Below are 12,411 nucleotides of genomic sequence, written 5' to 3'. Positions count from 1 at the left end.
TCTTCCATTTTTTTTTTTTAAAAAAAATACATTATTATTATTTTTATTCAATACATTTACCCAATTCTCTTATGAGTTTTGATACTTTCTTGGTAGATTTGCTTGGCTTTTCTAGGTAGGCAAACATATTGACAAAAATTAATGACAGTTTTTTCTCCTCCTTTCTTATCCTTATATATTTTTTCTCTTCTAATTGTATTGCCTTGTCTGTGACCACTAGTTCAGTGATGGCTGGAAGCAGTGCTAATGGGTGTTCTGACTTCAGTGGGGGAGCTTTGGTGTCTTACTTTTAAGTATCACATTTGCTGTATGTTTTTGGTTGGCATCCTTTATAAAGCTAAGGAAATTCTCTTCTATTTTTGTCCTTCAGAATAAGTTGTCTCCTACTTTTCCCAACTGGACCACAAGTGCCTGTTTTGATGTGATTTTATAGCATACCTCTATCTTGATAATTATCACTAAATTTTAATTGTCAGTTTTCTTATTTCTTTAGTTAGATTAAGTTTCTTGAGGGTGATGCCATCACATCTAAAACATGGTGACTGAATGGATGTGGCTTTCGGCATAGTTTACAGCGTTTGGAGGACTAAACATTGGGCCCGAGGGTAAATGAAAGATAGTGTTTGCAATAATAATTCTGCTATAGACTCTGGATTGCCAGTGACTTCTGTTTCCTTACAGGAAAAGTTCCACATGATACTTTTGCTGACTTTTTTCCCCCAACCATTGAACTCTCCTGAATGAAGACTCTTGGATCAGTTCAGTATATAAGAGATCAGAGGAGATGATTTATATAATGACTCATAAATATGCCTTGGCCCTTTCTCCTTTTATCTCCTCCTTTATAACTTTGGTTTTTTATCACTCATTTGGAGATACATTTTTAAGGTCTGCCTGCGTCAGGCCCATTATGATTTATGGCTTTGCTTTCTCACCCACCCTTGGCAGATCATTAAAATATCACCGAAGGCTACATCAGCAGCCTATTACTAGATTAAAGAGAAGGATCTGTTAAGAAAGGCAAAGGCCTGAGACAATCTCTAGACATAGCTTTCCTGAGTAAACACATCCAGCATACAAATTACATTTATTTTGAAATCAGAGGCATCTTCCTGTGACAAAAGGCTTCCTAATTAGTTTCTCCATGGGAATCTGAAGAACTCAGTGATAACTTTTTGAAGGCCCTGTTAAAAGTCTGCAGTAAATTCGATCCTAAAAAAAATTATTCAAAATCACTTTTTTTCTAGATCAATGACCCTCACATTTTTTAAAAGAATAATGAACTGGTGTCAGACTCTAGGGATTATCGTTCAAGAGGTTCGGGTAGGAAAGTGAATCCTTCATAATGGCCTCCCATTTTATTCTGATGCAAGTGGTCTGGGGACCTCTCTTTGAGAAGCACTTGCCCAGGCCTTCTTGTCATTGGGTTGCAAGTCTTTTTACAGAAGCTATGATATGTGGCTCTTGGTCAGGATTCTGGGCAGACTACAATATAGCATGAAGGATAAGAGGCGCTGGCCATCATATGTGGTCATATGCCAAATTATCTGGTGTCCTTAAAGAGAAACAGTGACCCTCAGCTCCCTCTGCCACCTCTGTCACTGTGATTCCCACCGCATTGTAGTTGTCTGTTTTTTTTTTTCTTCCAATTATACTTGAGGGCAGGGACCATGTCTTTCCCCTGTGTACTCATGGCACCTATTACCATGCTCAGTAAACGTTTGCTAAAGACTGAATATATAAATAAATGCATGGAGAAATGATCATTCGTGGGTTGAATGAATGGTTGTAATTCTTCGCAAATGAAAATATACCCAAAGGATTCTAGCTTAAAAGTTTGACCAAGCTTGGTAAATATAACCAATGGAGGAGGATGTTAATGTATGCCAGTATATGTTTTTAAATGTAATATTGTTCTTTCCTATTCAGTTTATGCAGAACTTGGAGTAGTGCAGCAGCTCCCAAAGATTATAATCACCTAGGTGCTTTCCTCCATTAGTAATTGTTTTATATTTAAGTGAAAAGTGATATATACATTTGGTACAAAGGAAAAATTAAGTTTATCTCATTCCTAACCCCCACTGCACCCGTCCAGGGCCAACCACATCTACCAGTTTCTTGTTTAATTCTCCAGATATATTCTTAGCATTTGGAGGCATATGTACCATATCTTTTCTTACAAGAATAGTCACATGGTGCAAACACTATATTGCATTTGATTTGTTTTGGTTAAAATGTATCTTGAAGATTGTTCCATATTAAGAAATATAAGCCTACATAATAACTATAATGGCCACATGGTATTCCATTGTATAGTATCCCTTTACATGTCTACCTATCATCTGTCTAGAAATCAATTCTGAAATGTTGCAGTGAGCATCAGTAAGTGTATCTCTCTGAATGCATGAGCAAGTACACGTGAGGTAAATTCTTAGAGGAGGTGTTCCTAGGTCAAAGGGATCGTGCACTAAAACTTCTGCAAAATTGCTCCCCAAAGAGGTTTCACTAGTTAATATTCTACTAACAGTGGGAATGAAAGTGCCTATTTATCCACATTTTTGTTGGAAAAATTTTAAAAATGAAAATTCTTGGGCCTTCACAAATCTATTGCTTCCAAACCTTCTAAGACCAGCTAAGGGAGCTGCATGTTCTTAGAGCTCTTTATAAAGTGAGATGCTAGCAATATTTTCCTTTCACACTATCCCACATTTCTATGATTTTGATGCAGAAGGTCCATGGACCTGCATTTGGGAACAGCCAAGCTGATGCACAGTCCCCTGTATGTACCTGGATTGGACATCAGCTTCCACACGCTTGAAGTCCCTCCTCATTCACAAACCACCAGCTAAGAAATGGGATGAGTCTAGGTTGAAAATAGCATTTCAGCACCCTTTGATTTGCAGTTCTCCTTTTTCTGCTTTTCTGTGTTTTCTGTTTTGGTCTCCCGTCTTCTTTTTTTATCCTTGTGATGGGTCACTCAGGGGCAAATGTCTTTTCCACAGGTTCACAAAGATGTACTTTAAACATGTTCTCTTTGAAGACACCTTTTTTGACGAGTGCTATTTTGAAGATGTTACATCTACTGATACCTATTTCAAAAACTGCACCATTGAATCCACCATCTTTTATAACACAGGTGAGAACAGGGATAGGGTGGGGTGACTGTTACCAGGGTGGACCAGTCTTGACTGAGAACCAGACTGCTCGGTCATAAGCTTTCGGAGCAGTGAAGTTTTCACAGGTATGAGGGCTGAGCCTTAAGATGCAGAAAGGGGTTCCAGCCCCAGATATGGCACAAATGAGTCACACGGTCTTCACCAAGACATTTATCTGCATCTTAGTTTTATCACATATAAAATGGAAACAAAAGTTTTGGGCGAGGATTTTGATCTCAGTGAGACTGATACTATATGCTAAGGGTTCTTGGTAGGAACAAAGTATGACATAGATTAAAACAAAACAAAACAAAACAAAAAACCAGCATTCCAGGAGGGCTGCATTTTATGCATAGTTTGCGTTTTCTAAGACCTTGCCTCATTTAAAGCTTGAAAAATTCAACACTCATGAAGAGGGAAAATTTCATCTTTTCAAGCTTTGTGCATGAAGTGAGATGATTAGAATATTTTATAATCACACTATTTCAGATTTCCATGATTAGGAAAAAAAAAAAGTAAATGAATGTCACTAGTTCGTCACCCCTCATTCCTCTCATCATAAGTTAATGACATACCCAATGGAATTGAGATAAAAGGAAACTAACTGAGTGCTGTCAGGGATTTTACCCACATTGTCTCAAGTGAGAAACGTCCTATTACCCTAGTCTTACAGCTAAAGAAACCAAGGCTTAAGCCACCTGCCCAAGACCACAGCTAGCAGGTTGAGGGAGCTTAGATTTATTCCCCAATTGTTTGACTCTAAAGTCTGTGATTTTTCCACTGAACTACTCGTATTATGTGCTGTCTTCCTGTCAGCAGCACCAAGGGATCATTCTTTAAGAACATCATTTTCCCTTCATGATGTCAGCCGCCAAAGGTTCAATATCTTGTCTCCAAGTATTCCTCGATCTCTAAATAATCCATGATGGGGCTTATAGTCCTAATTTTTTTTCTCTTAGCCTGAACTTAAAAAAATAATGTGTTCTCTACATTTGATATTTGTCATTAAAACCTGGCTTATCTTTTCTTATTTAAAGTTTTAATGACACCTCTTTGTTTGCATGCTCTTAATGTGGGGATTTTTGTAAACACTTTGTAGTCCTGAAATGTCAGAGCTTGGAAATAATGGAAATAATGAAAGGTTTCCTCTAATTTTGTATGTGGGGGTTCAGGGAGGTTAAAGAGGGTCATCAGCACGAGAGACGGTTCCCCACACCCATGTTTTCTGGGAGCCTATTTCAGGACCTTTCTGCCAGAACAGAGGGTGTTAGATGGTGTCAAGAGACCTGGGAACTGGTTCCAAAGCAAATGGTTTCTATTTTTTAAGATTTAATTTTTTTTTTTTAGAGAATTTTAGGTTTATAATGAAATTAGAAGGAAGGTACAGAGATGTCCGTGTGGTCCCGCCCCCACACATAGCCTGCCCTGTTACAGACACCCCTGCCAGATGGTGCATCTGTTGCCAGTGAACCTACATTGTCACGTCATTATCACTCAAAGGCCATAGGTTTCATGAGGCTTCACTCTGAGTGTCGTATATTGTATACTTGGTGTTCCACGATGGCTTGGACAAACATATAATGACATACATCTATTGTTGTAGTATCATAAAGAACAATTTTACTGTTCTAAAAAATTGTGCTTCCCTGTTCATCTCCCCCACCCTGTGCTCCCTGCACCCCCCAACCCTGGAAACCACTGAGCAAACGGTTTTTATGTAGAAGAGTGTTCAGATTTCTGCATGGCCTCTGAAGTGGCCAGCTCATCTTGGACCTAATTCTTTTGTCTTCTGCTTCCTATAAACCAGTAGCCTTGGAGGCCCAGCCTGGTGGCCTGGTGTGTCATCTCATTGATACAAACAGCACTGTTATCTGGCCGGAGAGTGGGTGTATTTAAACGTGCCTCTCAATGAACGTTTCATTTCCTCTTGCTGATCAAAGTTCAACAGGTCATTACATTTGTAGAGGTTTCTTTCTTCATCCATACCTGGCCACATGTCACCTTGACTTTGAGAGAGTCTGATAGCCAGAGGCTGGCGCAGCCTGCCATGGAAGGGTCATGAGGCCATCCCTGCCTCTGCTCCACCTCTTCACAGCCCTCCTCCCCTTTACATGAGCCAAGCTGTCCTTCTCTCCCCAGACCTCTATGAGCATAAGTTCATCAACTGTCGGTTCATCAACTCCACCTTTCTGGAGCAGAAGGAGGGCTGCCACATGGACTTCGAGCAAGATAACGACTTCCTGATTTACCTGGTCAGCTTCCTGGGCAGTCTGTCCGTACTGCCCGGGAACATCATTTCCGCCCTGCTCATGGATCGCATCGGAAGGCTCAAGATGATTGGTGAGTGGTCAGGGACGGCGCGTTTGTGCTCCGGTGGGCAGGGGAAGTGGCTCCATGTGTATTGCAGAAGTGGAATTGTTCATGTTCTTAAAGAAACCTTGCCCAGGAAACCACATAGGTAATGCAGATTCTGCTGGCGTCGAGGAGGCACGTCAACAAAGCCCCAGGGCCCTGCGGGAGTGGTCTGAGACCTCAGGTCCAGGTGGAGGGGCTCATCGCCATTTCCGCACAAAGCGATTCTGTGACAGTCACTTATTTTATTGGCACTTCGATAGGGATGTAAAATGCATCCATTCTGCATGCTCTGTGAGATTATTGCAGGAGAAAAACATAAAATGCTCTTTTTTAAATGAGCGTTAGTTTTGTCTGACAGTTAAAAACAAATGATATTGTTATTATTATTTAATAGTGACAATACATATGGTTTTGGAGTCGGGCGGACTCATGCTGGAACCCTATCAAAGGCTGTTTGATTTCGAACATGTTCCTTTACTTCTCCAGGCCTCAGTTTCCTTATCTGTAAGATGGGGATACCTATAACTAGCAGGTCAGGCTTTGTGAGGATTGAACATAATGTGTGGTCAGGTCCTGGAGTAGCTGAGGACGTTCCTGGGAAAGGAAGGTCTCTAAGGAGTGGGGTGGTTGCACGTTTGAATGAGAATGGCCCACTGCCCGTGACCAGCCATATGCTCCCACATGGGAGCCAAGGGAAGTCTGGGCACAGGGAGCAGGCCAGGCAGACAGCGAGCGGACAGCCTCTTCCCCACCACTGAAGCCCTTCATGTCTTCATGAATGCATTCCAGGTCAAAGCTGATTTCTACATGCTCAATCAAGCCATACTCCCCAAATCAGATATCTGGAAGTAATACGTAATTAGTCTTTATATCCTATTCTTTTATTATGTGTATTTTGATTCCGAGCAAAATCTCAAGCTTATTAAGAACTCAGTGCTTTCTGCTTGTCCCTCTGTCTCTAGAAAAAGGCCTGTCGTACAGTGGGTCAACTCTGATAGCCTCAGCGCACAGTAAATAGTAGATGCTCAGTAACTGTCTTGATGGACAGCCTGTTTTAAAACAGTCTTGTCCTTGGTCTTGAGACAAATCTCCCTACAGAGTCTGCTGGAGCATCCTTTGTCCTGCTCACTCTGCTGCACTCTCTCTCGGGCAGGAGCACTGTCTTGTAAATGAAATAGAAGTTTTCCTGATGAGGCTGTTACTCCTCATTTATTCATTTAATACCCTTCTATTTATGCAGCACTTACTCTCCGCCAGGCTGTGTGGTAAGCAATGCGAAGGCAGTAGGGATTGAGACAGCATCCCTGTGCTTAAGAAGCAGATGATCTATTGGGAGAGACAGACATAAACTAGAAATTTCATTTGACTAACACCCATGAAGTGCTTATTATAGATCAGGCTTTGTTCTAAACATTTTATAAATGTTAATATGTTTAACTGTTGCAATAACCTTGTCAGATAGGTACTACTTTTATCAACATTTTACAGATGGGAAAAGTCAAACAGCATAGAAAGGTTAAGTGACTTGCTCAAGGTCACACAGGTAAAGCTGGAATTTGAACTCAGGCTTCTCAATCAGAAGAAGAATACGAATTATGAGAGCAGAAGTCCAGTGGGCCAGAGAGACCTATAACAGGAAGACCTCACATAGTTGAAGGGCAGTCCCCTGACTAGCACGCGATTCCTTTGATAATAGTATTTTGGACTCAGCAAACATCCGTCGGCATTTCTTATAAACCAAGCCCCGTGCAAGTGCATAGATGTCACAGCTCTCAGCGCGGTTCTGGCCCACTCGATGCCAGTGTCCGTCCCTTCACTCTAGTTCCCTCCTGGCTGTTTAAAAGGACCCGGCTACCTGCTCACACAGTCCTACCCCTTCCTGAATTCTGAGTCCAGGTGGATAGTTACTTCCCACCTGGTCGGCAGGGTTTGGCATTAGTTTTGGCTGCTCCAGGTATGAAGATGAGATTCCAGGCAGAGGCCCCCCAGAGAGGCGCTTGGTGTTGAGGCCAGATCAGCCTCTGGCTTCTTGAACAGGAGGACCGCCCTCTCCCAGGCTCCAATGCCTCGTGGGGACTCTTGCCCTATTTCCCAGCTAGTTGCTTGGGACGTGCTTTCTTTTCTCCCTGGGGCAAAGAGCGGGGCTGAGAAGGGCAGATCAGATATCTGGGATGGAGATGGGCATAAATGGGGAATAATCAGGTTTTCCTTCTATGGCCCATTTACAGTTGTGTTCTTACTAGATTGCAAATTCCATGAGAAGGTTTTTTCCCCCCCCGATACTGATATATCTCAAGCATCTAGAATATTTGGCACATAATAGACTCTCAACCAACACCCCCTCTGCCTGGTCCCCTTATTCTGCACTGGGCAGCAGTACAGAGTGGTAATTCTGAAGCCCTTCGTGGAGGCTGACTCTGGTGATGTGACACATGGTGCAAGCTCTCATTCCATGGCTGGGGTGGTACGATGGATGTGGGGATTTAAGCTGTGCTCTCTGCATGAGATGGGCCTTTTATTTGAGGCAGTCTGTCACTGTAGGTATACCCATGCAGATGGGAGCTGGGGCAAGACCTGCGGGTGACAGTCTCATCTCAGACACAGGCTTCATGCTTCTTTCTGCCCTTGGCCTCCTTCCACAGGTGGCTCCATGCTGATCTCGGCAGTCTGCTGCTTCTTCCTATTTTTCGGCAACAGTGAGTCTGCTATGATTGGCTGGCAGTGCCTGTTCTGTGGGACCAGCATCGCTGCCTGGAATGCTCTGGATGTGATCACCGTGGAGCTGTATCCCACCAACCAGAGGTTGGTTCTTCCCTGGCCTTCTCTCTGGGACTTGTGTGGTCTTTACCTAGAAACCTGCCTGCTCCAAGGCCCTCCACCGTGGCCATCTTCGTATGCCTGGTGTTGCATGGAACAAATGTGTCTCAGGTTGTTGAGTTTCTCCTGCGTCAGGGCTGGTATAGGCCTGCTGGTGTAGGGTGGATAACAAAGATGTAAAGGGTGAGTACAAATCATGTCTAGGGGAGAGAAATAAGAGGGGATGCCACATGCATCACACAACCAAAGAGTTAAGAACAAACCTGTTGAAGGGAGACAAGGTGAAAAGGTGATGAACTAGGCAAATACAGGATTGGGGAGAAGTGGAGGAAAATAAAGGTGGGGATGAGGCACAACAGTCTGGGACATTTGCAGAGCATGTGGTGAGGTACCCAGGATTTACTTTTATTTCGCACAAGCCATGTGGCAAGAGGCCTCTTTTAAAGGCATAGGGACAAGGCTATTGCTTAGCAGTTATTTCTTTTCACGGAAGGGGAATTGCAAAATTTATGAATAGCAGATAAAGGGGACGTGTGGTCAGAAAGGGCTGTGAAGTCATGGAAGGCAGTAAATGAAATTGTGCAAAAAACCTTAAATTGGTGACAGAGTTACTGGCATATAAGCTGCTACAGAAAAACACAGCACACCATCTCCTGAACCAAAGAGCTTCTAAGTTTTACAAAAAATAAGAGGAGAAATTATCATTATCTGAATGAGTTATGATGGTACATCTAGAAACCCCAAGAAAATTAGCTAAAGAGACTACTAGAAACAATAAAATAATTTGGTAAGATAGTAATATAACTAAATAATTACAAACTTTAAAATGTATCTTAAAAATAAAAATAAAATTGAAATCCATTTAATAACATTGGAAATCAGAAAATAGCTAGGAATCAATTTGATGGGAAAGGTAAAATACTTAGTTAAGAAAACCATAAAGCTTTACTGAGAGATATAAAAGAAGACTTAAATGTATGTCAGAATCTACTCTATTGAATTCTAAGAAGATTTAATCTTACAAAAATGCCAAATATTCTTTAGTTTTTTTCTAACTCGAAAGAGTCAACTCAAAATTCAATGAGATTTTTATCCCCTCTGGGAACTTAAAAAAATTAGTCTAGAGCTTACTTAGAAAAAAGAAAATTGTGAAAATATCCAAGAGCATTCTGAAAACAAGAAGACTGGGTTTGGATGTTGGTAATTGTAGTGGTAAAGTATGATACAGTATAGAAAAGGAAATGTAAAAAAGAATTTAAAGTACAAATTCAGAGCCATATTCTTAATAAACTTGTGATATGAAAAAGAAACATTTTGCTTCAGTAGGGGAGAGAGAGTGCTGGGAATATGGCCTCTGCATACAGATGGAGCCAAGGAAAAACAGATGGTCAATAATGATAATCGCTGCGAAGTGTGATTGGGGGATAATAATTAGGGTTAGGTTCTGCCATGGGTGATAGAAACCACCCCAAACTGTGGCCTTAGGAAGGTGGGCATTTTATATTTTCCCTCCTATAGAAGTCCAGAGCAGGCTCTGCAGGCTCTTTCTATCTTGTTATTCTCCTTATCATGATCTCAGCCATAGTCTAAGATGAAACCATCTACGTTCCAGGAAGCAAGATGGAAGGAATAAGAGTGTAAGAGAAGAGAGCAAAAGGCTCACACATGAGCGGCCACTTAATGTCATTGGTCAAAACTTGGTCACGTGGCCACACCCAGCAGCAAGGGAGTCTGGGAAATGTAGTTTTACACTTGGAAAATGCCATTTCAGGACAACTAGAAATCTCTGCCACAAGAGGATCGCAGGTGTTATTAAGCGGGAACATTTATACTTTCTGCTTCATCTTTCTTCTTTGTTTCATTATTTCATAATATTCATGTATCACCTGAGAAAATTCAAAAAGAGATATATTTGGGAAAAAAAGAAAAGAAACTAGTTTGAAGGAAATACTCCGAAATGTTAACAGTGGTAATTGCCTTTCAGTGGTTAGGTTACACATCCCTGCATCTTTATGTTAGTCTGTATTTCCAAATTTGACTAAAATGAGAATGTGTCACTTTTATATTTAGGAAAAAGAAAATTCCCTCCCACACCTTCACTATACCTTTCCTCACAGCAAAGAAAAGAAAGAACCTGGTCTCATGGGTTGAATGTGGGTAGTTGGTGTCTTTCAGGGTTATTTACTTTCTTCTTCTTTTACAGGGCAACGGCCTTTGGCATCCTCAATGGATTATGCAAATTTGGAGCCATTCTGGGAAACACCATCTTTGCTTCTTTTGTTGGGATAACCAAAGTGGTCCCCATCCTCCTGGCTGCCACTTCCCTAGTTGGTGGTGGCCTGATTGCCCTTCGTCTGCCAGAGACCCGCAGGAAAGGAAATGCCAGAAGAACCTCATCTGGGAACTTTCAGTGCCCCCACACTTCCTGTCTGTCGCCGTCCAGAGGACCTTGGATAGCACTGGAGGAAATGTTGATTTTGTGACCCCTAGTTTAGGACCTATTTCAGCTGTCAAGATGTTTGTAACTCAGGTGACTGATTTGGGGTGTCCTGAGCTACCCCGATAATCATAAAGCTGTGTGCTTATTTCAGGTCTATCCAACCCAAGACAGGGGAGGAGGAATAACACCCTCCAGTGGGTGCACATGCTAAGCAAGGAGTGTGCACTCCCCCAAGTGAGGTGCAAGGACTTATTTGCATTTCAGAATGAATTTGAACTAGAGAAACATTCATTCTCCTTCATAAAGTTTCTTGGAGCCCAATGACCTAACAAATTGACTTGGCGGGAAGTTAGAGTCATTATATAAATATTGGGCTGGAAGTACAGGATACATATATTTTTGCATTTAAAAGTATCACCTATCGTATTTTCCATTTGAAAATTGGCACAATAGCATTGAAGATACTCAGTTATAGAAAACCAAATATTTGAGCATTATCTATAGAAACATACGTTCCCCCTTTCCTAGGCATCCTGAGTTTTCCAGGAGGATTGAGTGATACATTTAAGAATGATATTTATTCCTATTTTGATCTACTCAAACTTAATGAAATAGATATTCTTTAACATTGTACATATAACTATATTTGGGTTTAATTTGCAGAAAAGATATCTGCAAATATATGCCAGCACTATAGCCATAATTTGGGAGGACTTGGTGTTTGAAGTTCCAGGAAATGGGGTCTGATCAAATGAAATGCAAGCACAATCTCTTATAGCCATTTAACTTGCGACGGGGAGGATGCACTTAGCAAACTCACCCTGTACGGTCCACTTAATCCAGGCACTTTTCTCCATGTAGGTGGAGTCCTTTCCTCTCTTACACAAATCACTTGTGAAACTCAAGCTCAGTGTCTTCAGAACTGGCATTTGACTTTGCTGCTCACCCAGAAACAACACAAGAAGTGTTCAGTGGCCTCTGGCACTGTCCTCGTAGGTGAGAATAAAGCCCGGTGGACAACACGCGGACAGGGGGGCGGGGTGGGGAAGTGCAGCCACAGTTCTTCAAAGTGTGAACGCTTCCTGTTCCTTTTAGCAGGAAAACGCTACCCGGGTTTGTTAGAACGGTCAGATCCCATGCACAATCTATGCTGTGTGTCTCGGTTGGGGACTTTCGAAACAGCTGTCATTGACCTGGGAGCAGGGAGTGTAGTGGGTGTTAATATGTTTTCCTTGAGTGCTCCAAGAGAACTTTTATGGGATCCAGCTTGGAACATGAATCGAGGGTGAGGACGGGGTTGGATGTGGAACTTGGGACAGATTGCTTTGGCAAGGGTCGACAATAGGCTGAAGTCTTGACTACACAGAAAAAGGAACACGTTTTATTCATCAAAACTGTCCTGCATAGAAAGGACAGAGCTGGGAACTTCTGACCCTGGAGGTGAACTTGCGGAGGACAGGTGAACGTGAGTCTCCAAGAACTTGTGCTTGGAGTTGGTAGGCAATACTCTCAGTGCTGTAAGGTGCCACACCTTCCATACCAGGAGCCTCTGGAAATTTAAAACAGAATAATGATGGGTGTGCTGAGTGTTTCTCAGTGTTGGAGAACTGTTTAGGTCCTGTGATAGCTTCAGGCCATCTTTCT

General features: G+C 42.0%; 1 protein-coding gene across 1 annotated transcript in view; it reads left to right on the top strand.

Annotated features, from left to right (window-relative positions):
- The window catches only part of SV2B (synaptic vesicle glycoprotein 2B), a 40,014-nt gene extending 29,204 nt beyond the window's left edge, over positions 1–10,810 (top strand). The window contains exons 9-12 of the mRNA XM_006905342.2: positions 3,003–3,136; positions 5,295–5,495; positions 8,153–8,312; positions 10,531–10,810. Of these exons, the coding sequence (XP_006905404.1) occupies positions 3,003–3,136; positions 5,295–5,495; positions 8,153–8,312; positions 10,531–10,810 (775 nt within the window). The remainder of the gene's footprint in view (positions 1–3,002; positions 3,137–5,294; positions 5,496–8,152; positions 8,313–10,530) is intronic.
- Positions 10,811–12,411: the final 1,601 nt, after the last annotated feature.

This window comes from Pteropus alecto, unplaced genomic scaffold (assembly GCF_000325575.1).
Source record: "Pteropus alecto unplaced genomic scaffold, ASM32557v1 scaffold60, whole genome shotgun sequence".
NCBI lineage: Eukaryota > Metazoa > Chordata > Mammalia > Chiroptera > Pteropodidae > Pteropus > Pteropus alecto.
Note: the sequence above shows the minus strand (reverse complement) of the source record. Positions and strands in the feature narration are given on the sequence as shown.